Source organism: Typopeltis vanoorti, chromosome 18, assembly GCF_054136105.1.
Source record: "Typopeltis vanoorti isolate ZY-2024b chromosome 18, IOZ_Tvanoo_1.0, whole genome shotgun sequence".
Taxonomy (NCBI): domain Eukaryota; kingdom Metazoa; phylum Arthropoda; class Arachnida; order Uropygi; family Thelyphonidae; genus Typopeltis; species Typopeltis vanoorti.
Window position 1 is genome coordinate 94,266,698 of NC_143566.1, and position 27,402 is coordinate 94,294,099.

Consider the following 27,402-nt stretch of genomic DNA (forward strand, 5'->3'; position numbering starts at 1 on the left):
CCTGCCCTTTTTCTCCACTGATTCCTTTTACAGTACTCTTTCCTCCATTTCTAAGCTTTTTCAATAGCCTGCCACCTTCCTGATATTTATTTTCTGTGTCTTCTCATGAATTTTGTTTAGCTGATTTTACACAGGGCTTTTCTTTCTCTTACATTTTTCTCTACCTCTGCATTTATTTCCTGTTCTGATGTTTAGGTCTAAAAAAAGAACCAGTTTTTCCTTTGTCAGTTATTTATCTTCTCTAATAGCTCTTATAATTCTTTAACTTCTTCCCTACTAGAATCTTCTATGGAACCAAAGGCATGATTCCCTTGTTCAGTTTCCCATTTTAAAATTTGCTCCACATTACTCTACTTGAAATATACTCCCATTCAAGAAGTTTGTTTTCGTGTTTAGTATTGCTTCATGTCTAGTGTTGAATACTATACACTATAGCTGCTCTCTTCTTTCTCTGATCTGATGCTTAAGATAGAAAAATAATGCCAATAAAGGAGTTCTGGTGCTCTTGCCATTCTATAATGACTTTTTTTTTTAGGGGTGGATGGGGTTAGGCATAATGTTAAGGAATGAGAATATAATACATTAACATTACTTTTCTTTACTGTGATTCCATACATAAAAGGCAGCCACATCTATAACAAATTTTAGTACAGAAGATGAAAAATTAAAAAGAATAAATTAGTTAATTCAAAAATGGGATTTGAAAAAGTATAGGTTACAATTTTTAGGAACACCTCTAAAGTAGGATACTTTAAAAATAGTTCTAAATAATTCTAAATAGTGTATTTCCATAAGCTCTCTGGTCAACTTATCTTATGAAACTTTCGTAGTTTCTACATTTTGCTTTGAAATAATGCTGGATCTAATATCTACTTTGTTTATATAAGTTCTAAATAATGTTTTTTTTTCCTTTTTCCATCCATTTGTATGAATATAATAGAATCACTCTGACTGGATAGATTTCATAAAATATAGTACTTGAATTTGTTATTGAAATATACTAAGGTATTTCAGTTTGGTTGAAATAAATTACTTTAGTAATCAACTTAAAAACTGATAGGAAATGATGCAATATTAGATCCTACAGTATTAATCTAATATAATAATCTCATCAAGCTTGCCAACAAGCTCCTTTTCAGACATAACAATTACCAACCTCCTTTTTTTTTATTTTCTCCCTGATGCTCAATTTCAAATCATTTCATCATCTTTCACACCTTATTTTTCTTATAAAAATTTAATAATTATTCAGAAATTATAAAGATGGTATACTATAAAAAAAATCTGAAAATTAAAGATGAAGTTCAAATATAAAATAAACAAACACAATAAATTGTAAATAAAAAATACAACTACTACCTGTGTTTTGATCTGGTTCAATCCAGGAACTTTTGTACCCAACTACATTCCAATGGTTGAGGAGGGCAAATGTTTCAGCTTCTCTTACAGTCTGTTCCAAAATTGAAAAGAATGTTAGCAGATAATAATAATAATCAAAAAGATGCATTAAACTTCTGAAAATGAAAACTTAGCTCTACAATAAATACACAGTTCTACAAAGTAGATTTTTTAAGCTATATACTATCAAACAAATCCAACCAGGTATCACAGTTTTATAATATGAAATATTAAAACTAAAAATTCCCAACATATTGGTGAGCTTTAACATAAAGACAAAATAATACCTAGATTCACTACTATTCCTTACAAGACAACACTAGTGAATGTAGATTTTATTCAAAGTTTCCACAGGACAAATGCTTTTATGTTGATTTGACTGGCCGAAGATAGACTCTCTGCTTTTCAAGGTAGGCCATGGCTTCCACAATACAAATGTGGACATCCCCCCCACCTTTTTTTTAAACAGGTGAATAATAGGTAAATAAATGGCATCTATAAAAGAATGTAAACTTATTGCACATCAGTACTATGAGCACATTAACATCTGTCAACCTGTGGCATAGTGAATGAACAAGAGATACTTTGATGGACAGCTGTCCTGCCAAGGGTTTATATTAAGGATATAAGGTGAGACTGTGAAAGTGTTATGGAGAATGTAGCAGAAGCAGTAAATGATAATGCAAGAAATATGAGAGTTTGAATGAAGCGAATGAAAGCAAGCATATGCCAACTCCTTCAAAAGACAAAATGTGAACTTGAATGACTGGAGAAATGATTGGTATGTGGTACAGGAGAAGAGAGAGAGAGAGAGAAAATGGGAAAAGCATAAAAGTGCAAGAAACCATGAGAAAAGTATTGTATGGGGATTCGATGATAAGAGGTATACTTAATGAGAAAGTGATGAAAGCATGTTTCCCAGGTGCAAAATTAAAGGATGTTAGTGAAGCTTCCAGAAGAAAGAAGTGAATGAGTTAATTATTTTCATCATCATCACGAACCATGGGCTCACTGCCCATTGGTGCCCAATGCCTCCTTCACTATCTTCTTCCATCTTTTTTTTTGTCCAGTGCACAGTGTTGCAGTTTCTGTAAACCCATTCCACACCAGTCCTTTATGTCATCTATCCATTCTCTGTATGGTCTACCTCTTCTGTTTACACCATCCATAATACCAAACATGAATGTCTTTATCATCTTCCAGTCCTCACTCATTCCAGATGTGTCCAAATAATTGCAGTTTCCATTGTATAATCTTCTGCATTAGATTCTCCTTTGGTTGTATCTTCTGATAGAGCTCTTCATTTGTGATTTTCTGTACCCATCCAATTCTTAGAATCTTCCTGTAACAAGTTCTTTCAAATGCCAAAATTCTTTTTCTTGATTCCTTATTTATTACCCATGTTTCAGATCCACCACTGAAGATGCAGGTTTCCAGTACTCTCAGTTTTGTTTGCAGGCTGATCACTTTACTTTTCCAGACGTTATCCATGGTCTTCAGATTTGTTCTTCCCTTTGCAATCCTGATATTTTTTTTTTTTTTTTACAGTACAAATCATATGTCATTTTACTTCCCTGTGAATTGTTCTACAATATCTATATCAATTCCATCCACTTGTATCTTTTGTTTCATGTTCTTCTCACCAAATACCATTGTCTTTCCAAGTTCATAACAAGTCCAAATCTCTTCCCTTCCTCATTTAACAGATTCAATGTTTTTTGTAGTTTTCTTTCGTCTTCAATAATAACAATGTCATCTGTAAATCTCAGAATTCTCATCCCATGTACTGATATTCCTTTTGCATCTTCCTTGATTTTATCCATTATTCTTTCTAAATGTGCGATGAAAATGCTTGGTGATATTGGGTCCCTCTGCTTGTTCTTAATCATTTCCCCAAATCATCACCTATTCTAACTGCTGCAACTGCATTTTTATACACATCTTTTAATATAGCAATTAGTTTTCTATCAATTCCATAGGATTCTAGCATTAATGTCACTTTGTGGTTGATACTATCAAATGCCTTCTGAAAATCAACAAAGCAAGTAGAGTTGATTCTGCTTAAATGGGACACATTGGGACTAATTCATTTTGGCCCAATTAAACGAACTAATAATAAATTCTAAAATAAAATATGTAATATGCAGGTAAATGAATAAGTAGGTAAAAATAATAATAATTAGGTACCTATTTTAAACTAAAATAAACCATTAAGGTTTATTAAACCAAAATACAGAAAATATTTGTACTATAAATTGTACAGAAAAATAATGCATACATGATAACTTTTACAATTTCAAATTTTAATTCTGCAAAAATGCATAAAGTGTAGTCTGTCTTTTACTTTTGAAATTTTGCAGTTCTACAAAATCAGAACAGATATTCAGTGCAGATGTAGGGCTTCCTTCATTACCTTCCTGCATAAAATAACGCTGTAACCCGACTATAAATTTTTTGGCCTCACGATTAGTTACAAGCACAGGTGGGTCATCATCCTCCTCATCGCATTCTTTGTCAAATTTTTGATGTTTGGATTTAATGACTTCAACAATTGCATCGTCAAAGTTTTCATTTTCACCGTAACATGGTAAATTGTCATCTATTGTTGAAAATTCTTCATTATTCATGATAGGAGCTTGCAGTATGTCTTTATTTTCATCACTACTAAAAATTTCAAGAACCTCCAAAGGTTTTAAACCGCAAACAGCAAAGCAGTTTTGTATTGTGCTGCTTTTTATAGCTCGCCAACTGTCAGAGATAAACTGTATTGCTTGCAAAATGGAAATTTTTGCACTGATCTCTCTGGCTGTTGATGAACTTGTTAATAGGTTTTCATCAATGGATTCCAGTATGTAATTAACCAATTTTCCTCAATACAACGTCTTTAAATTTTTTATTATCCCCATGTCCATTGGTTGCACTAAGGATGTTGTATTAGGAGGAAGAAATTCCAGCCTTATATTTTTTAGATTATCTAAATGAGGGTGTGCAGCACAATTATCGAGAAGCAACAAAATTTTCCTCTGCTTACGTTGTAATTCTACGTTGTTGGATTGTACTTCCTTGTATTTGATCCGCCATCTTGTTTTAACTTAGTTCTTAAACAAGTAAATAGTTGCTGGTTGATTACTAATTTTAATATAGATAAATTTATATTTTTAGACTGTGCCACTCTATATCTAGATTAGTCTAATGAACTGTAGTGAAACCAACCTTCAACTATTTTTATATCAATATTATTTCTTACGTAGACTGAGTTTATCTCTTATGTTTGAAGCTCCCGCTAGGTCCGATAATTTCATGAACGGTGCAGTAAATGAAATTCAGGCAAACACAATTTTTAAATCATCAAAACAAAACGTTTAATTGAGGGTTATGTATTATACATATAAACTCAATTCTAAGAACAAGATAATATAAATGTCTTAGCATAACTGGTCACAGCATCTTACAGTTTCAGTCTATGGGCATTCTGCTATCAGAGTTATAGCTTTCACAATATTAAAATAACTTTTAATAGAGTTCAATATCACAAAATCTCTTGGTAACAAATTTTACTATTATCACATAGTCAGTAAAGTTTCAATACATTAATGGTGGCAACAACTGCTTCATGTGTATACACTTTCATGCTTCATACTCCAGCTGAATTCAGCAAAAAACTTTATAGTTAATGTGGGGAATAACAGGAGGAATTACACATATATCTCTGCATTGAAGTAACATAAAATTGGACAGTTCTTACCGGATAAATCCTTTGCTCATCAATTTCACTATGGGCACACTTTATAACTATAATTACTTAGCACACTATGGCAACACTATTTAGAATAAATCTTCTCAATAATAACTGAACTATTAATGTTCGCACTTCACGTGTATAGACGTACTTGGATAAAGGAAAATGCTCATTCCTTCTTTAACACTATTCGACCAATTCAGCTCTCTGTTAAAGTTCCATGAAACTAATGGAACACGCAGTAATTCTTTAACTTCTAGAATTATTCTCAGTTGCCTAATACTTTCCCAGTCCTTAAATAGCTCAATTAGAGCACTAAAGTTCTAGACACAGCAATCCTTTGCATTCACTTTTCTGTTTCTAAGTATTCTCCTCGTCTGTCTGTGCTATATTCAATGCTCGTGTCCTGAATGGTCGGACCTGAAAAAGATAAGAGCTTCGGTTTTCTCTGCTCTCAGCTTATATACCTCCCTTCTTTTTTCCCGCCAAATTGTTTCTCAGCTCTTGCTTATGTCAATTCCTTCTCTCAGTTCAATACAATATCTCACGATCCAAGCACGTGCTAGCTATTTCTAGCCCATCTCCATAGTAACAAACAAAATAAAATAAAAACAGAAACATTGCATAACATTATACCTTTACATACTGGTAGTGATAAATAAAAAAATTAAAATATTATAATTCACATAAGGAATATTAAACTTACATATACAATTCCTCATAATATTAAATTAGGAATAATCAAAATAAACAGAATAATATTTCAATACAAGGTCCTATCATTGCTAACACATATTTTAGATTAATTAATAAACTCAAGGCAATTACATGAATAATAATTTACAATCATGGAATTAATATCAAATAATTTTTACAAGCATAGTCTTTGGTATGGTGGATTAAGTTGGATTCTGTAAGGAATATTAATAATTCAATTTTCTCCTTATTCAGAATCCAACAATATCCCAACTTGTAAGCCAATTCCGAAAAATATCAGAAGTCATCCACACATTACTATTGGTATGGTACTCTACTGGTAAACTCTCTATTCTTAACCCCTTAAAGCAGAGGCTTAGCATTTTTCCTACGATTAATAGTTTTTGTTTGTCCGTATCCGACATATTTGCACAGCATAACAAAGTAATACGGTCCATTGCCCATTTATACCCTGACAGTGCAATGTGCTTATAACACAGGAAGTCGTCTGGCATAGCACGATAATAGAGGCCGGTTTCATCAGCGTTGTAAATATCATCTGAACAGAAATTCTCTAAAAAAGTAAGGATTTTAGTATTTTGCCATTGTTCAGCGCTTACATTGTCAGCACTGCCCTTTTCGCCGTGCGCTTTTTTAAATTTGATATTGTGTCTCACTTTCCATCGAGACAACCAACCAGCAGTTGCTCTAAAATTGTTGTGGTCCAGCTTTTTAGCGATCTCCTCTGACTTCGCCTTCAACATTGGGCCGCTGATATTCACGCCTCGCCTGCTAACTATAGAAAAAAACCATTGATCTAATGCTTCGACTTCTGGATCCTTTCCATCACGCTTTCTTTTGGATGTTCCTGGAATTTCTTTCTGTAATGTCCACTCCTCACGCAGTTAATTTTCTTGTTGTAGGAGACGCGCTATGTTAGATTTTTGTACACCAGTTATATCAGCAAGTCTACGATGGCTTGTATTTAATGGCTGGCTTTTAATTTTATCCAGCAAAGCAATTTTACTTGAAAGTGTAAAATTATTTCTTGGCATCTTAGCAAAGATTTAAAAATTTTAAATAAAATTGACACAATAAATCGATATCGCTAGGTACAGTATACAGTAAAGGTAGATTATTAAGCAGACGCGTACTTGCCAGGCACACGACGAAAGATAACTGATTCGCATCACGCTAGTGTTGCCGTATTTTCGAAAAATACATAAATATATCAAAAATCACTAAATTCCTTTTCAGCAACTGTCCCAATTATGTTAGATTTATTATGTTAGATTTTTGTACACCAGTTATATCAGCAAGTCTACGATGGCTTGTATTTAATGGCTGGTTTTTAATTTTATCCAGCAAAGCAATTTTACTTGATTTTTTCGAAAAATACATAAATATATCAAAAATCACTAAATTCCCTTTCAGCAACTGTCACAATTAAGCGAAAAGTTGTCCCAATTAAGCATTTAAATTATGTATTAATACGTTGGTTTGGTTTCTGTCCTTTGAGATTTGGCCCAAAAAAGCGGCTGCCCCAATTAAATGGAATCGACAGTACATGTTTTTGTTTTTTTCTCCTAGCTTTCTCTGCTATTAAACACATTGTCAAAATCTGTTGATTTATAGTTCTATCCTTCCTAAATCTTGCTTGCTCATCTATAAGGTATGCTTCCAATTATGTTCTCAATCTTTCTGTCAATATCATCACCACCACTTTATCAAGGTGACTAGTCAAAGCTGTTGTTCTATAATTTTTACATTCTAGCTTATTTCCTTTTTTGTATAATGTCACTGATATCGATTTCACCCACTCCTCTGGCATTTTCTCTTCTTTCAATACCATATTACATAGTTGGTGCATTTCTATAACCATACTTTTGCCACCATATTTAATCAATTTTCCAGTGATGTTATCATTACCAGGACTCTTGTTGTGTTTTAGCAGTCCTATTGCTTTTTCTACCTGTCTTAAAATGTCCATATCATACTCATTACCTTGTGGTGATATCTGCTTCAATTCTTCAATCAGTTTCCCAACACTATCTAAATCTAGTTTTTCTTCATACCAAACATGAATGTCTTTATCATCTTCCAGTCCTCACTCATTCTGCAGATGTGTCCAAATAATTGCAGTTTCTGTTGCCGGCCTGGCTGGCCAAGTGGTTAGCGTATCTGCTCTCCAGCCAAAAGGCTGCGGGTTTGAATCCCGGCACGGGCATGGATATTTGTAATTGTCTGTGAAAATACTAGTAGTCGTGGTGAGCAGTAGATACTGTTGGTGGCGGTTCGTTGTGGTTGGTATATTGAGTGATGAAGACAGTTGTAGAGCAGGTGCCCTCCCTCGATGAGTCTTTGGACTCTCTGGAGGTGTCAAGTAATAATTATGTAATTATAAGTCACTACAGTATCTTGTCCACTGTTGTACAATTTCATGTTTATTCATCAATACTTTGACTTTTTCATTTTTAACTGTGGTCTGTTTTGCCTTCATTATTCCTTTCACTCTTAGATTCGAATTTTTTTCTTTGTCCACATTTTTAAGTTTCTCTTCTAACACTGTTCTGAACCTTCTTCCTATTTCTGCTTCACTTATTCTTGCTGTATCCCTTTGTTTCTGATGATGGGGATTGTATTTTCTTTTTAATTTCAACTTGATGTTTGCAATCACTGAACTATGATCGAATCTATATCTGCTCCTTGAAGAGTTTGACACTGCTATCCATCTTCCTTTAATTATTTTGGCAGGCAGAAATTATTTGAAAAGGTGAGAAATATGCAATGAGAGGGGATATGAAAGAGTTGTAGGAAAAAGCAAAATTGAAGAGTAATAAATGTCAAGATTGGAAGTCTGCTGCCTCAAATTTGACTGAGCAGATAATGACATTACCATATTTACTCGAATATAACTCGCACTTTTTCTTCAAAAATTAAAGTTAAAAAATTGTGGTGCAAGATATATGCAGGGATTTTCAGAAACCAGTTTTTCAGGAAAAAAACTAAACTGATGTTTATAATTAAATCCTCAGTATTCAATATAAATTGTAAGTTCACATTATTTATAAAATGAATGAATATATTGCATTTAAATTTCTATCAACATTATGTACACGTTTGGCCACTCACCTTCATCATGCAATATATTTGAATCTTTAGTGACAATGCTAATTGTTGCTAAAAATAAGAATTAGTGAATGACTAATGAGAAGTGAAAGCTGAGCATGAAATGGATAGCAATAGTAGGCTGGTAGAAATAGCGCAGCTATGAAGACGTGCATATGATTGGTGCGGTATTAACAAAAGATTGCCCAACTCAACAACAACGAGTTGAAATGCTGATTCTTTTCAACTGAATTCCAAAATATCTGAAACTGCATAACAACATTCACTATCTATTTCTTAAAGTTTTAAACTTTTTTCGTGTGAGGTATATGAAAAACTTTTTAATTTCGTTTTTCGTGAAGTAAAATCAGGGGTGTGAGATATACATGAAGGCAAGTTATATTCGAGCAAATACAGTATATAAGGATAACTTGGGCCCAAAGAGATGTTGAAATGCATGATGCCTGAAGTATCAGAAATGAAGGAGAGGAGTTTTTAACATTGATCAGCTCGACTTGGCCAAAAAATCGGCATCAGCAAGACCTGGTTGTCAGAGAATGATGTAGTCACAGGGAGAGAATAATATAATCACGCAAACACGAGAAAGATATTTAATTAACCAAATATTTCGGTCTGGAAATAGCAGACCATCTTCAGTGGCACTACAAGAACAGTTTTAAAAAATATATAGGTGTGAATACTAACAATAGATCATTTAAAAACAGAACAAGCCGATTGGCTCAGCACGGGATTGAAACTAACCACAACATCCTATGGTCAAAAACTTGCCTCTTACATAGATCCCGTTATAAATTTGAACATTTATTCAAAGAAAGCGTAGAGGCCTTACTCCATCGTCCTAACCTGAATCGGAATGACTGTATATCTATATCAAAAATCTGGGAAAGTCTAATCAGGATAACTCATTAATTCATATTAATTTTATTTAATATTATTAATTAATATCTTTATTTCATGTTGTTTATTATTTTAACGGTATAATAGAACACAGAAACTAAGTAAATAATTAATTTATTAACTTGATGCTGATATTTCGCTGGTGTTATAACCAGCATCTTCAGAGCACAAAAACAATGTTTGTCACAATACGCGAGACTAAAACAACATGGTGTACTTAAACAAAATTGTAGCAGCAACACAAAGACTAGAGTCCTGATTTTGGCGCCCTCTATCTGAAAAAAAAAAAAAAAAAGCTATCATATATTACTAGAGTCCTAGAAAAGTGCTAGTTTTTTCTTAATATGACTGTCTCCCAGATCTTCGGCAAGTCAATACAGCCATATTTGTTGAGATTTGGAGTGTGTTTTAGGGCTTCTGTTGCCTCTAAGAACAATCTCTCTGATTTATACGGGTTTCTGTGTAGTACTTTTGTGTTTTTCCAGTTGATCCTGTGTGCAGGGGTATCCAGTGCATGGTCTGCTAGGCCCGACTTCCCATAATGATAATTCCGGACGTATCTTTTATATTCGCTGATGCGGATGTTCACAGTTCTTCCTGTTTGACCGTAGTAAGCTTGATTGCATGAGCAGGGTACTTGGTAGACTCCTGGATGTGATAAAGGAGGAATGCTATCCTTGGGTGAGCAGATGAGGGTGGCTAATTTGCTACATGGTCTGAATGTAGTGCGTAGTTTATGTTTATTGAGAATTCTTGAGATCTTTTCGGATGTGCCTTTAACGTACGGGATGGTGACTGTTTTGTTGTGGTTGTGGTGGATGGTGGGAGGGGTTTCTTAGGAGTGTTTAGTATTTTGTTTATTTTATGTGGATTGTAGCCGTTGGCCAAGAAGGCATGGCGTAAGTGAGTCAGTTCAGCAGTCAGAGCCTTGTCATTGGAACAGATTGCTCTCGCTCTATGGGTTAGCATTTTTAATATGCCATATTGTTGAGAAGGATGATGGTGTGATTGTTTGTGTAAGTATCTGCCTGTATGTGTGGGTTTTCTAAAAACTGAAAATGATAAGGAACCATCTGGGAGACGTGTGATGAGTGTATCCAGGAAGGGCAGACAGTTGTTGGTTTCTAGTTCCATAGTAAAGTGGATTTGTGGATGTTGGCTATTTAAATGTGCTAAGAATGTTTTCAATGTCTCAGGGCCATGTGGCCAAATAGCAAGCACATCATCAACATAGCGTAGCCAAAATGTTGGTTTGAGAGTGGCTGTATTGATTGCTTGTTTTTCCAGGTGTTCTATGTAAAAGTTGGCTGGGGGGGGGGCCATGGCTGTCCCATCAATTTGTTTGTATATTTTCCCTTTCCATGTGAAATATCCTGCATGTATTGTGAATTTGAATAGTTCAAATATATCAGGGGGGGAAGTGTGACTTCAGTAGATTGAGGGTTTCTATTAGTGGTACATTTGTGAATAGTGAAGTGATGTCAAAGCTTACTATTAAGTCTGAGCTTTTTAGAGTAAGGTGTTGTAAGATGCTTTTTAGGTGTGCTGAATTTTTGACAAAGGAGGGAGAATTGTTTGTGAGAGTGGCTAGTAGCTTAGCTAAATGTCTAGCCAGTTTGTATGTGGGACTATTTATACTCTCCACAACTGGGCGTAGGGGTGTGCCTTGTTTGTGAATTTTTGGTGCTCCATAGATCCTCGGTGTTTTAACATGGAAGGGTTTGAGTTTAAAACACCGAGGATCTATGGAGCACCAAAAATTCACAAACAAGGCACACCCCTACGCCCAATTGTGGACAGTATAAATAAATAATTGTGGACAGTATAATACAAATTAGCCACCCTCATCCGCTCACCCAAGGATAGCATTCCTCCTTTATCACATCCAGGAGTCTACCAAGTACCCTGCTCATGCAATCAAGCCTACTACGGTCAAACAGGAAGAACTGTGAACATCCGCATCAGCGAACATAAAAGATACGTCCGGAATTATCATTATGGGAAGTCGGGCCTAGCAGACCATGCACTGGATACCCCTGCACACAGGATCAACTGGAAAAACACAAAAGTACTACACAGAAACCCGTATAAATCAGAGAGATTGTTCTTAGAGGCGACAGAAGCCCTAAAACACACTCTAAATCTCAACAAATATGGCTGTATTCACTTGCCGAAGATCTGGGAGACAGTCATATTAAGAAAAAACTAGCACTTTTCTAGGACTCTAGTAATATATGATAGCTTTTTTTTTTTTTTTTTTTCAGATAGAGGGCACCAAAATCAGGACTCTAGTCTTTGTGTTGCTGCTACAATTTTGTTTAAGTACACCATGTTGTTTTAGTCTCGCGTATTGTGACAAACAGTGTTTTTGTGCTCTGAAGATGCTGGTTATAACACCAGCGAAATATCAGCATCAAGTTAATAAATTAATTATTTACTTAGTTTCTGTGTTCTATTATACCGTTAAAATAATAAACAACATGTTCGACGAACACATAAGTCTGTCCACACATCTTTATTTCAATCATGTCTCTGCTTAAAAATATTCCCTTTAATACTTAGTGATATAACATCACGTGGCTTGTTCTATTTTTAAATGATCTATTGTTAGAATTCCACCTTGTATTTATTTTTTAAAACTGTTCTTGTAGTGCCACTAAAGATGGTCTGCTATTTCCAGACCGAAATATTTGGTTAATTAAATATCTTTCTTGTGTTTACGTGATTACATTATTCAGTCTTTATGTCATGTCACAAGTATCCTTAAAACAGGGAGAGAATGTAACGGATATTGTATTTTCAGAGAAGACAGAAGAAATAGGGAGAAGGAGAATTATTAGTGATAGCTAATAATAGCCTTCTCCCAACATAAAATATATTGTTGGTTGCTACTATAGACCTGGAGGTGCAAGCAGAGCAGGGACATGACAGAAACAGGGAGAGGGTGCTCGTGAGTCAAGCGCAGTGACATGTATAAGAAGAGCTCCTGATTGGGACAAGTTTTCTAGCAATAATTAAATATATATGCGTAACTGTTTGAGTAAGAGAGGCTGTAAACGTTGTGTGCTACCGGTTTTATTAGTGTGGGGGATTTTTTTGCCAAAACTTAATTATGAAATCGTTATTATTAGACTTAGTAACCTGCAAAAAATAGTGGCAGCATTGTCATTCCATAACTTTAATTTAGATTTTAGTCTTTTCGTTAAGTGTGAGGTCTGTTATATGTATTCTTTCGATTACATAAATGATTTATGGATATTTGGTGAAGATGGAAGGAGGGTGTGTGTGCGAAGTGTGACCTGAACGAGGAATTGATGAATGCAAATATGAAATTGATGACAGAAAGTGTTAGAAGCGAAATTGTTGCAGGGAAAATGAGTGCACGTTTGAAAGAGAAGGATGGTGAGAAAGAGGGACGAAAAAATGTTAAAAAATCAGTAAAAAAAGAAAAAGAGAGATTTGAAAACCGTAATGGATGTTAAAAGGGACGAACGTGAGGTGAGAGTGGCAGAAGGAAACAAAGTTGAGAGAACAAATGAAACTAGAAATGCCGTGACTAGAAATCCAAAGTAAAAAAAATCGAAAGAATGGATGATAGCAAAAGTTCGACACATGTTGGACTGAAAGTACAGAAAGAAAGAAAGATGAATGAGTGTGACAATGGGAAGAATGATAGCGAAAGTTGGATGCATGTTGGACCAAAAGTATGAAAACAAAGGATGAATGAGAGTGAAAGTGAGAAGAGGGGGTCGAGAGTTGGAAAGATTGAATGATAGAGAGAATGCATCGCGAGATTCGGAAGTTGAAATGGATTGGATGAAGCAAGAAATGAAATTAAATTAAGAAATTTCGGGTAAAAACTATTAAAATAAATAATGATGGCATGAAAGAGTTAACGAAAGATGAGCGACTGGCGTTGTATGGCGACTCCATTATTAAAGGTGTGCAGGAGGATAAAATGCACAAGGCATGTTTTCCAGGAGCTAAAATGAGTAGAATGATTGAGGCATTGGATAAGAGGCAGGAGCGAGCAAAAGAGTTAATAGTATTAATAGGTACAAATGACTAGGGAGAGGTGTGCAAAGAGCATGTCAGAATGGATATCAGGACGCTGCTTAAAAGCATAAAAGAGAATAGTGTGACAGGAAGAGTAGTTAGCGTACTGCCTAGGTATGACTGTGGTGAAATGAGGCGGAGAGCAAGGATTATGAATATGCTGGCTGAAATGTGTGAGGAGATGGGAGTACAGTTTATTAATGTGTGGAATGAGTTTGAGGGACGAAGTGAGCTGTATGGGAGTGATGGACTGCATTTGAGTGGTTATGGTGCGAGTCGCTTGGAGAGACTGCTGCTGGAAGGTAGAGAAGTGAATAGAGGGAATGAATCAGATCGAGTGGGCAGTGATGTGGAAGAGTGGGAGAGTAAGACAGGAGAGATTGAAGAGGTGGTTATGAATGGGGAAGTGAGTGGTATGAGTATAGAAAATGAGAGAATGGGTGTGCAAGAGGAGCAGGGAAACTGGGAGGCTCAGGGTGGACAGGAGTACACAGCATGAGAAAGGTAGATGCTCCAAGAGGAGGTGAGCATGTGTAGGCAGGAAAGGAATGGGATGACCATTGATCAAGAGGAAACAGTTGGAATTGAAAAGGGTTTTAAAATGAAGAAGCAGAAAGGGAAATGGCCACAGTTGAGCATGGAGAGATCACATCGAGTGAGTGGTATCAGTGGAACCAGCTATAGATCCAGAAATGAGCTGTTGTGTTTGTATACAAATGCTAGAACTATAAGAAACAAGGCAGATGAAATGGTTGTACTATTTGCATCTGTTCACCCAAAAATTGTCGGAATAAGTGAGACATGGTTGGAAGAGGATGACATCCTCACAGGAATAGAGATGGAGGGGTATAATGTGTTTCGTGAGGACAGAAGGGATAAAAAGGGAGCAGGAGTGCTATTAATGATAAGAAAGAGTTATGTCCATATAAAGTAGAGATGCAAGAGGGAAATAGTGCCAGTGGTTGAAGCAGTATGGTGTGAGATAGAGGTGAATGGAATCAAATACTTGGTTGGATGTTGTTATAGACCAGGAAATGTGGATGGTGGTGATAATGAAATGTATAATCAAATTAGCCAAGTAAATAAGAAAAGGGTGATCATTATGGATGATTTTAATTATGGCAATATAGACTGGAATGATGAGATAGCAACTGGAAGTAAAGAAAATGAGTTTCTTGAGTTTTTGAAGGATAACTACCACAGACAGTATGTAACAGAGGGCACACGAGGATTGAGGGTCTTGGATTTGGTCATCTCATCAGAGAATGTAATTATAAATGAGGTTTCAAATCATCCACCAATTGGTGAGAGTGGCCATGAGGTGATTACCTGGGTGGTTGCCAGCAGTGCAAGGACCTCTGTGAGAAAAGGGTATATGTGAAACTACAATGGGGGTGATTATGAAGAACTCAGAAGACAGTTTGCGGGTGTAGCATGGAATGAGGAGTTAGCTGGAAAAGAGATCAATGCAGCTTGGGGGATTTTCAAAAACTGTTTAGTAGATGCAATGTCTAAATGTGTTCCAAGGGTGAGAAGGTTAAATAAGGTGGGTGTGAGATGGATGAATAAAGAGATTAAGCATGCGATACAGAGAAAAAGGGCATTGTGAAGGCAGCATAAGAAAAGTCGAAATAACCAGTTCCATGAGGCCTACAAAGACCAGGCAAAGAGAGTGACTTGGTTGGTGAGGGGTAGCTAAAGAGAGGTATGAATAGCAGTTAGCTAATGAAGCTAAAAAGAATCCTAAGGAGTTATTTCGATATGCAGCCAGCAAAAGAAAGAATGATTATGGAAGGATGACATTGATTGGAGAAAATGGTATAAAGACAGCTGATGCAGAATGAGAATGTGTGGTGGAGATAGTTAATGAACAGTTCATAAAGATCTTTCAATCTTGTGAATGTGACTTCATGGAGAGATTGGCAGCAGTTGATGATGGGGAGGAGAGACTGACTATAGGTGAGCAAGAGGTGTATGGGGAGTTGAGCAAACTAGATGATAATAAGGCTGTGGGACTTGATAATATATCACCACGTATTCTGAAAGAATGTGCCAGGGAGTTGACACCTGCCTTGACATATTTTTTTAATTTGAGTCTTGCACTCGGTCAAGTTCCTAAGGAGTGGAAGGAGGGCAAGATTGTGCCACTTCATAAAGGAGGTGATCGAACTCAAGCATCAAACTATAGGCTTATCTGTGTGTGTCAGGTGTTGTGGTTAAGTTATTGGAGAAGCTTGTGAGAACTAGGATCCAGAGTTGGGTTGATAACAATGGTATTATCTTTGATGGACAGCATGGATTTGCTAAAGGGAGGTCATGTTTTAGTAATCAACTTACTTATTACAATAAAGTGACTGCTTCCTTGGACAGAGGAAAAAGATACATAGTATTATACTTGGATTTCGCAAAGGCTTTTGATAGAGTACCTCATGATAAGTTGACAGTCAAACTAGGGCAAATGGGGTTGGATATTAGATTGATGCATTAGATTGGAAACTGGCTATCTGATAGGTATCAACAAGTTGTGTATGGGGGAGCGATATCCAGGAAAAGGAAAGTCACTAGTGGGGTCTCAGGGATCTGTTTTAGGTCCATTACTGTTTAACTTGTATATTAATGATATAAGTGAAGATTTGGATGGAGATACTCAGTTGTTTGCAGATGATGCAAAGTTGGGACGAACCATTAAGTGTAGTGAAGATATTGTGGCCTTACAGGAAGACTTGAATAGATTGAGTGACTGGGCAAGGAAATGGGGATGTGAATTCAATGTTGCAAAATGTAAGATTTTAAAATTTGGAAAACAAAGATGGGATGCAGAATTTATGCTTGGTGAGAATATTATTATTATTATTGTTGTTGTTCCAGGAAACTCCAAGGAGTCGACAGACTCATCGAGGGAGGCCCTAACATCATGTTAAGAACAACTATTCAACATTCACACAGTATCTATCATACCTTGCCTTGAACTCATTCATGGTCGTAGCACCCACAACAGACTCTGGAAGCTTATTCCACTCATTCACCACTCTCCAAGTAAAAAACCTAGCTCTAACACCCTTGTCAACCACGCTTTTGCCCAGCTTCCATGCATGGCCCCTAGTCCTCCCACCACCAGTCATATTTTCAAAAATATCTTCTGGATCAATCTTATAAAAACCCTTCAGTAATTTGAATGTCTCAATCATATCACCCCTCCTTTGCCTATCGTCCAATTTCTGCAACCCACAAATCCTCAACCTATTCTCATAAGGTTCATTCCACAGACCTGCTATTATCTTAGTCACTCATCTCTGGACCCTCTCCACTTCCTCCCCATCACGAAGAAACCCTGGTGCCCATAACTGGGCACAGAAGTCCAGATGGGGTCTTATCAAGGCTCGATACAGAGGAACAACAACTTGTTTGTCTCTGCATGTTAAAGTATTTTTCAGAAGCCAAGTGATTTGGTGAGCTGTTTTAGTCACTTTTGCAATGTGCCCCCTAAACTTCAACTCCCTATCCATCAACACTCCCAAATCCATGGCCTCATCAATCTCCTGGAGTATGGTTCCACCAATGCGATATACTGCTGCTATTCTTTTCACCCCAAAGTGCATAACCTTACACTTTGCCACATTAAATTGACATCCATTTTTCCCAGCCCAGTCCTCCAAACTATCCAAATCATCCTGTAAAATTTTGACATCGTGTGCACTCACAATTGCTCTACCCAACTTTGCATCATCAGCAAACAAGACAAGTGAACACTTCCTCTCAAATCCTTTCCAATATCATTGATGAACAAATTGAAAAGCAGTGGTCCAAGAACAGAGCCCTGTGGCACTCCACTAGTCACAAGACATCTTTTAGACTCCACTCATGAATAAACCACTCTCTGGTATCTCTCCTTCAACCACCCTCCTATCCATCTCACCAACCCTATATCTATCCCCATCTGCTCTAGTTTACTGATTAGGGTTCCATGTGGTATCCTATCAAAGGCCTTGGCAAGGTCCAGTAGTATTACTGTAAACCCATTACCCCTGTCCAGTTCAGCCGTCACTGTTTTATAAAACGTGAGCAAGTTACTGAGGCATGATCTACCCTTCACAAAACCATGTTGTCCCCCATACAATATCCCATTTTCATCTATCCAATCCTGTATTCTTTTCTTGACTAATTTCTCTAAGACCTTGACAATGATTCCTGATATGCTAATCGGTCGGTAATTTACAACAGGTCTTGGAATTGGAATATATTGTTGGAGGTAGAGGAAATAAGAAATCTGGGGGTGATAGTGGATGAGGATCTAAAATTTAGGGGACACATTGCCAAAATTGTGAAGACAACACAAAGGCTTGTGGGAATGATGTGGAGGACACCGACTTGTACTTGTAGAAGTAGGGAGATTCTTGTTCCGTTGTATAAGGCTTTGATTAGGCCACACATGGACTATTGTGCCCAGATTTGGTCACCGAGTTTTCAGAAGGATGAGGAGATGTTGGAAAGGGTCCAAAGGAGACTGACTAAGGTAGTTTCTGACCTCTGGCATGTCGAGTATGAGGAAAGATTGAGAAGATGTAATCTGCAGAGTCTGGTGGACAGGAGGAAGAGGGGAGATATGAGTGAGACCTACAAGTTGGTAAGGGGTTGTTATAGGATCAATGCTGGAGAAGTTTTACAGAGAATAGTGAGAGATCAGGGGAGAACCAGAGGTCATCCCTGGAAACTGTATAAAGAGGGTGTGAGAAGAAGGTTTTTTTTCGTGCAGAGTTGTGAATGATTGGAATGCATTGCCTGAGAATGTGGTGTCTGCAAAGAGTATGAATGTGTTTAAAACATGGTATGATGAGCTGTGTGTGTGATAAAAGTACCTCCCAGATGAGTCTTTGACTCCATGAGGTCTTGGGGTGGTAATAATAATAATAATATAAGTTACTAAAGGAATTCTGTAAGATTGATGTAAAAGATTTTCAATACATGGAAAGTAGGGAAAAAAACAAGGGTCATACTTGGAAGATATGTAAGAGTGTGGTTAGTAAGGGTGTACAGACTAGATTCTTTACTTGGAGAGTGGTGAATGAGTGGAATGAATTGCCAGAAGTGGTTGTGAGTGCCCCAAAAGTGAATAAGTTTAAGGAGATGTATGATAGGTATTGTGTTAATGGATAGTGTGGAACTTCCATGTTGGGTCTTTTGACTCCATGGAGTATATCTGTATAAATATAATAATAATCTCACTGTGACCTGGGTGATTGCAAATGTATTTTGTTGGAAGAGGGATTTAATCACCTAATATGAGACCTCATCCTGCTTATTGGAAACCTGTTGTGGTTAAAAAAAAGTTTCATGATTGACTTCGAGAAAAGGGTCTCCAGAGTATCTAGTCAATAACCCAACATGGAATGGGTTATGGGTTAGATAAAATAAGATAAAAAATAATCTGGAAAACCTACTCTAGAGACCAAACATAGTACTTCTCAAGCCACTTCAGTCTTCTAATAAGCAGGATAAGGTCTCACACTAGGTAATAAAATCCCTCTTCCAACAAAAGATATTTTCAATCACCCAAGTCACAGTAGGATTATATCTACCCTATAGATATAAAATAAGCCTTTTCATGTCACTTTATTTGAAACATTTTGAAACTCAGGGGGCGTGTCGAGTCTTCAAAATTCAAGGATAACCGGCCTACCAGTCCGTAACTCGGGGGGTTAGGTGCCAGGGGGAAGAATTCCCCCCTTTCGAGTCTTCAAAATTCAAGGAGAACCGGCCTACCAGTCCAGAACTCGGGAGGTGCCATAAGCACTAGGGGACAGAACCTCCCCTTTCGAGTCTTCAAAATTCAATTCAAGCAGAACCTGCCTACCAGTCTGGAACTCAGGTGGGGAGGGGACCCTTTTGAGTCTTCAAAATTTGAGTCATAATTCAAGGAGAACAGTCCAGAACTTGGGGGGGTTGAGCACCAGGGTGGGAGCGGAACCTCCCTTTCTTTTCGAGTCTTCAAAATTCGAGTCATCAGAATTCAAGGAGAACCGGCCTACCAGTCCGGAACACGGGGGAGGCACCTTAGCCCCCCCCCCAGAATAATATATAACCCTTATACAGTCGAATATTATGGCTTTATAATTGTATAGCTTTAGAGTGTGTCAATGTTAATTTCGTGTCTTTTAATATCTTTCTATGTTCTTATCGCCTGATGAAGTCATTCTTGACGAAACGTTGCGTTTTTACAAATAAATGTCATTGTGTTATAATTCTCGGGTTTTAAGTCAGTTAATTTAGAAAAATGAACCCTACTGTAATTATATATATATGTATAATCCTACTGTGATGACCTGGGTGATTGCAAATATCTTTTGTTGGGAGATGGATTTAATTACCTAGTGTGAGACCTTATCTTGCTTATTGGAAACCTAATGTAGTTAAAAAAAAAAATAAATAAATAAAAAAAGCATTTCTGAACCATATTAATTTGCATTATTGGATACTAAAGCAATTAATGTGAAGTCATTAGTTTCCACACACACACACACACACACACACACACACACACACACACACACACACACACACACACACACATCCTGTAAATCAGGGTAGTTAGAACCAATAACACATCAGTATCCCATGTTTAGGGTTAGGTTTTATCTCCCTTTTTACTGGTTTGCTTTTATGCAATGTGATAAGTGTCAGCTAAGTATAGATGTTTGTAGAGAATTGTAGAAAGTTTTTCCACTGGGTTCTAAATTAAATTACAGATGCCAAGAAATTATATTCTTATTCAATTCTTTATCCAAGTGTAAGCAAAAAAAGTTGGCATGTGAAATATCTTCATGAACATGCTACTTGTATATAGAGGCTAAGGACTTCACATTTAATTGCCTTAGTATCCCATAATGCCCACCTTACTTTTCACTACTTGTATATGGGAAATAGTCATCCCTCGACTTAGGTTGGGGTTCCGTTCCATCCGGAAAGATATAAGTCGATACATCAACAGAGTTATAGGGGTTAGGGACTTAACAGTAATAAGTATACTGTCATTTTAATTTTTAAACCTTATTTTAAAACTGTACTGTGCATTACTGCCACCATAAAACAGGAGAATAATCACCCAAATCTTCCTCCACAATCACATCTTCATTACCTTCCCCTTTGTGAAGGACAAAGGCTCTTCTGGTGTAACCTTTATTTTTTTTTTTGATGAAAATGTCCAATTTGCTTTGCTTATTCCTCTTCTTCTTTTCATCATAAATTTGTTTATAGCAAGCTAATGCATCATCTACTTTCCTTTCTACTAATAAGTAGCCATGTTTTCGGCCATTTTGAGAAAATGCCAACTTCAGAGAACATTTCTGCAAGACCCTTCACTACGAACCGTTTAACTACCTCTCCTTGTTTCTCTTTTTCCTCTTCCTTCGTTCTTCCTCTTCTGCAACACGTCATTCTTCCACTTCAACCAATTCTTCATTGTCGATTCTTCAAGGGCACTTTTTATGAGTTGAACTATGTCTTCATCACTTCGAGATTCAGATTGTTTGCTAGGCCACTATTTTTTCACTCAATTTACAAAGGTCTTCATTTTTTTTCAAAACTTCCAAAATCATGCACAAATCTTTTTAACATCTTTTTCCATATGCCACTCATACATTGAGAGATCACTTCATCCCAAACTACAGCAATATTTTTAATAGCATGATAAATATTGAATGCTTTCCAGAATTGCATTGAGAGTCTGGTCGTTTCCTTCAGTAGCAGAAATGGCTTGTGAAAAAGTTCTCCGTAGATAATAAGCCTTAAACACTACAAGAACTCCCTGATCCATTGGTTGGATCAATGAAGTAGTGTTTCGAGGGAGAAACATGACCTTGAACTTGGTGAAGATCACCGATATAAGATGGATGACCATTTTCTTTCACACAATAGCTTTCCATTTCACTCACATTACAGTTGATTATCATATGCAATTTTTGAGTCATCCACGGCTTCTTCTATCTCTGCTAATGAACTGGAAGAGTATGCTTCCTAATGTTTTTGAAAGCTCCTGGATTCTCACTGTGCCATATCACAAATGGTTTCAGTTTATATCCAGCGACATTACCCCCTAACAAAATCGTAACAGTCTTTAAGAGCTTTGAAACCAGACATAGATTTTAGCTTTTTTTTTTGCAGATGAATTTGTCCGCTCAAGCATTTTTTTTCGAAACAAGGAGGTCTCAACCATATTAAATATTTGCTGGGGAAAATAACTTTCCTCCGTAATAATTTTATGCAATTTCTCCAAAAACTCCTTGGTGCCCTTCTCATTCTAACTTGCAGATTCACCATACATTTTCACATTATGCAGCGCAAAACGCTACTTGAATCTCATGAACCAACCAGAAGCAGTGTTGAATTCATAGTCGGGTCTTGCTTTCTCCTTCAGCATGTTGAAGAGACGTAGAGGATATGGTCATAGTGCTATGAGGTATATGCTTTTGGTTCAGGTCCTCTATGCATGATGAAAGTAGCTTTTCCAATCAACAATAGGACCTTGTCGTTGCTTCGACACTATCGTTGAACTTGCAACTTTGTTTCAAGATCAATTGCCCGCCTCTTTTTCTGTGATTCTTCACTAGGTTTTTTAATTGGGCATGTAGTGGCCATGTTGCACAAAATATCATGAAATAGTTAATGATAAATACACAAATAACCTATTTTTTAAACATAGAATCAACAGAGGAACTGTTGAAGCTATGTGTCGACTGCCGAGAGAGGTTGCAGCTGAATGTGCTGTTGCCACTGCATTGTTGCTAAATGAAAACCTTTTTACTTTACACTCGTTTGCATCTTGTTCGAAAGTATAGTTGAAAATGTCATTTATTCCATTATGGGATCACGGACATAACTCTAACAGACGTAAGGCAAGGGATGACTGTATATGACTTCTGCATTACTTCAACTTTGGTATCTCTTCTGGGACTGGTTTCCACTAATGAGACTTCAGTAAAGGTCAAACTGTTCTGGGTAGTGAACCTTCCCATAATGAATAGCATTATAAACACCCAAAAGGATGTGTTCGTGCATTATTGGATATACCAAGGCAATTAATGTGAAGTCATTAGCTTTTATATACAAGTAGCTTAGTTGTGAAAATACTTCACTCACAAGCTTGGTTTGCTTATGCCTAGATAAAGGATTAAACAGGAATATAACTGCTTGGCATCTTTAATTTAACGTAGAGACAATATAAGACATGTTAGCTCTGTAGTATGTTTGAGTACAACTGAAAAGATGCCATCGAGATCAGAAGGATTTTTGTGTCAAAGTTGTTGACACAAAAACAGTTGTTGACAACACGCTTTATTGTTTAATAAAAAAATTACTGTAGTATTTTGTGGCAATATTGCATAATGCAACTTAGTATGGTCTCTGGGGCCAGCAACGGCTGGAACTATTTTATACATGTAGAACACAGAGCATGTATGAGGCACATGCACTAGCAATCGTGTGTGTTTACCGGATGCAACGCTTATCTTGGGGCCAGTTTAGTCTGGCCCAGTCACTGCATTGTACATACGTACCTAGCGCACGATTCTTTGATTGTGAAGCACGTGCTCTAGTGATCGTGTTTGTTTACCGAGCGCAACGCTTATCTCGGGGCCAGTTTAGTCTGGCCCAGTCACTGCGTTTGTACGTAAATAGTGCTCAATTCTTTCACTGTTGTTATTTATTCTCGTTATTGATCTGTTTTATTGTTTTTAGTGTGCTTAATTATTGTTGTTTTTTGTTATAATTTATTTTAAAGTTTAAATTTTTATTGCGTCCATAAACAATACATTTTAACTATGAACAAAATCGATAGTTTATTGGAAAAATTTCTCGTTATTAAGTCTAGAAGAGTTTAGGTCCCTGGCCCCACCAGGGACCTAAATACAGGAGTAGTAAATACAGCAAATGAATGTTACTGAATGGGGAGACCTTGGGCAAGAGGAAGTAAAAAAAAAAAAAAATGCCATAGTCTATCTCTGCTATCCTTATGGCAGAGATAGACTGATGTTTCTGCAATTTGGGTTGCCATCAAGAGCTGATCTGGATGTACAGACATCCAGATCAAATCAATTAGTACATCATTTATGTTGACATTTATGCTACAGAATTTGGTATAGTGGAAGTGAAAGTGAGTTTTTAATGTAGGGATTCAGATATGCTTTTGTATATTGTGCATAGGCTATGTTTTTTGTTGGGATAAGGTTTTTGAGTTTGAATTATTTCAGTGTCAATTTTGTTGGATGTTGCTAAAGGCCTGGAAATGTGGAGGGTGATGATGAAGAAATGTATAAACGACTTGGAGAAGAAGGGCACTAGAGAATCGAGAGTTCTAGATCAGATCACTTCATTAGAAGATATAATTGTGAAAGGTGTTTCACACTTTCCTCCAGTTGGTGAAAGCGATCATGAAGTGATTACGTGTGCAGACTTTTGTGAAGAAAGGATATATGTGGAATTATAAAGCTGGCGATTATGATAAGCTTAGGAGACAGCTTGGAGCTATAGCATGGAATGAGGAGTTGAGCAGTAAACAGCATCAATGTGTGAATGTATTCCGAAGGCTAAAAGGCTGAATAAGGTAGGTGTATGGATGAATGTGGAGCTTAAACATGAAATCTGGAAAAAGAAGATGTGCCTTGGAGGAAGTACAGGATGAATAATAGTAATAATCAGTTACATGAAGAGTATAAAGAACAAGCCAGGAGAGTAACGTAGTTAGTAAGAAAAACAAAAGTGCAGTATGAGCAGAAATTGAAGAAAAACCCTAGAGAGTTTCTTTTTTAGATATGTGGCAAGTAAAAGGAAGAATGATCATGGTAAGATGATGTTAATGGATGAAAGTGGTAGAATAGTAACTGCTGCAAAAGACACTGTTCAGGTATTCAGTGATTAATTTATAACGGTTTTTCATCTGATTAGGGTGGAATCACAAGGAACTTAAGTGTAGAAGACATAGGACAGGATGGATTAATTGTGAATGAGCAGGAGGTATATGAGGAAATAAATAACCTTCATGTCAATAAGGTGATAGGATTTGGTGACATATCACCACACATCTTAAGGGGATTTTCCAGGTAATTGACAGTAGCAATGGCATGCCTGTTTAATAAGAGTCTTACAATAGCACAAGGTAAAATTGTTCCACTGTTTCAAATAATAGGCCAATCTGTATATCTGGAGTCGTGGTGAAGGTACTGGAGAGATTGATGAGAAGTAGGACACAGAAATGGGTTAATAATTGCAGTATTCTCTGTGGTTATTAGAATGGGTTTGTTAAAGGGAGATCATGTTTCACTAACTTACTTATGTACTATAACAAGGTGATAAATACCTGGGACAGGATAGATGCATATACAGTGGTGTACTTGGATTATGCAAAAGTTTGATAGACTCTAGTTCACCCACCGATTTGAGGTCCCTCGACACTTCTGCGCATGTCAGAAAAAGGAGAATCCATTCCGATAATACGGTAATCAGTCTGTCTTCTGGGATGTAATAATAAACAAACTCAGTTTGATTATTATTACAGGTCGGAAAATTTAGCTTTTCTTTTACGAACATTGCTGTTTTTAAAGTGTAACTATTTTGCTTGTATAACAGTTGGAAAAATGTACATAGAGTGTTAATACGTGCAAATATTGCGCTCTACATAAAACAATGTCACTTCGCTCCATGATAAGTTTCCTTTTATTCTGGGACTTTTTAAAACAAAATCCAATTTCATGAAGTATTTTCCTTAAAGTTTCTCTTTTCCAAGGAAAATTAATTTTTTCTTTAAGCACAGGAATCAATTTCGGAACAGTTGGCACTCTTTTCTCGACCATGTAAAATTCGTGAATAGCTCTTCTTATAACGTCTACATCAAAATCATTCAAAGCTACGGTTTCGATGGTTTCTTTCTCTGGCGCTTTTTTTTTTTAGGAGATTTAAATTTTGGCTTACCTTCACCTTTCGATTCCCTACGAATTCTTTTAACAGTCGATTCCGATACGCCCGCAATTGCACTTGCACATTTTATGACTTGAGAAAGGGGAACAAGAAGATGGCCTTCTGACGATTCTTTTTCACAGAATGTCAGCACATTATTCAATATTCTTTTGCAAGAGCTACTGAAACGTGTAACAATAGAACTTGTTGACTGTACTGGATCCATCATACAAATCAACAATAAAAAAATAATGCAAAAAAGAGAATAACAAAAATCAAGCTAGTACTAGTACAGCGACAGACAAGAAAGCACGTGATTTCGCATATTGGCGACCAATTCGTATGTCCTTCATTTCTTTCTCCCCTTCAGCATGAATCGACTATTCTTGGCATCAAGCCAAGAAGGGATCTAGAAATGGTGGGCAAACTATATCACACAACAAGCTGGTGAATAAATTGAAACAGATGAGATTGCATAACAGACTTCTAAGTTGGATTAGTGACTGGCTGTCAGATAGGTATCAGAAAGTTGTGTATAAGGGTACAGTATCCCAAAAGAGGAAGGTCACTAGTGGTGTACTGCAAGGATCAGTTTTGGGACCATTGTCCCAAAACTGATCCTTGTTTTTTTGCAGATGATACAAAACTGGGGAGAGCAATGCAGAGTCAAGCGTTTGTTATGGCCTTATAAGAGCACTTCCATAGATTACATGAATGGAAAGGTAAGTGGAACTGTTAGTTCAATGTTGCAAAGTGTTATGTTTTCAGATTTCGTAAGCAACGATGGGATGTGAAGTATACACTTGGTGGGGAAACTTTAAAGAAAGTAGAGATGAGAGATACAGGAGTGGTGGACAGATACCTGAAATTCAGGGCCACATTACACAAATTGTAAAGACATCACATTGGATAATGGCAATGATGCAGAGGACCCTAACATGCAGAACTAATGAGGTTATGATGGCGCTGTATAAGGCCTTGATCAAGCCTCATATTGATTATTGTGCACACATTTGGTCACTGGGTTTTCATTCTGGTGAGAATATGTTAGAAAGGAGTCCAGAGAAGATTCACAAAGGTGATCTTTGGGATGTGAAGTATGAGGACAGATTGAACATAATATTGAGCAAAGCCTAATGAATAGGAGAAAGGGGGGAGGAGATATGATTGAGACATATGTGCTAGTCAGGGTTGTTATCAGGTTGACATGGAAGAGATTTTTCACAGAATGGGAGAGTAGGACAAGAGGCCACAACTGGAAACTGTATAAAGAGGGTGTGAACAGAGGAGTGAGGAACAGGTTCTTTTCATGGAGAGTGGTTGGTGAGTGGAATGCATTGCCTGAGTGTATTGTGAATGTAGACACATTGAATCAGTTTAAAGTGCGGTGGGATGAGCATTATGTGTACCTTCCACAATGAGTCTCTGATTACATGGAGGTCAGATGTTAATAATAATCCAAACTTCTGACAAGTGTTCAAGGTTTTTATCAGAACTTTTCAGCCCCCTCCCCCCCATACCTCTATATATTCATGTGTAGAGAG

General features: G+C 36.8%; 1 protein-coding gene across 1 annotated transcript in view; it reads right to left on the bottom strand.

Annotated features, from left to right (window-relative positions):
* The window catches only part of LOC150096951 (eukaryotic translation initiation factor 2-alpha kinase 1-like), a 271,576-nt gene that overhangs the window by 187,216 nt on the left and 56,958 nt on the right, over positions 1-27,402 (bottom strand). The window contains exon 4 of the mRNA XM_090408100.1: positions 1,360-1,450. Coding sequence (XP_090264226.1) covers positions 1,360-1,450 — 91 coding nt within the window. The remainder of the gene's footprint in view (positions 1-1,359; positions 1,451-27,402) is intronic.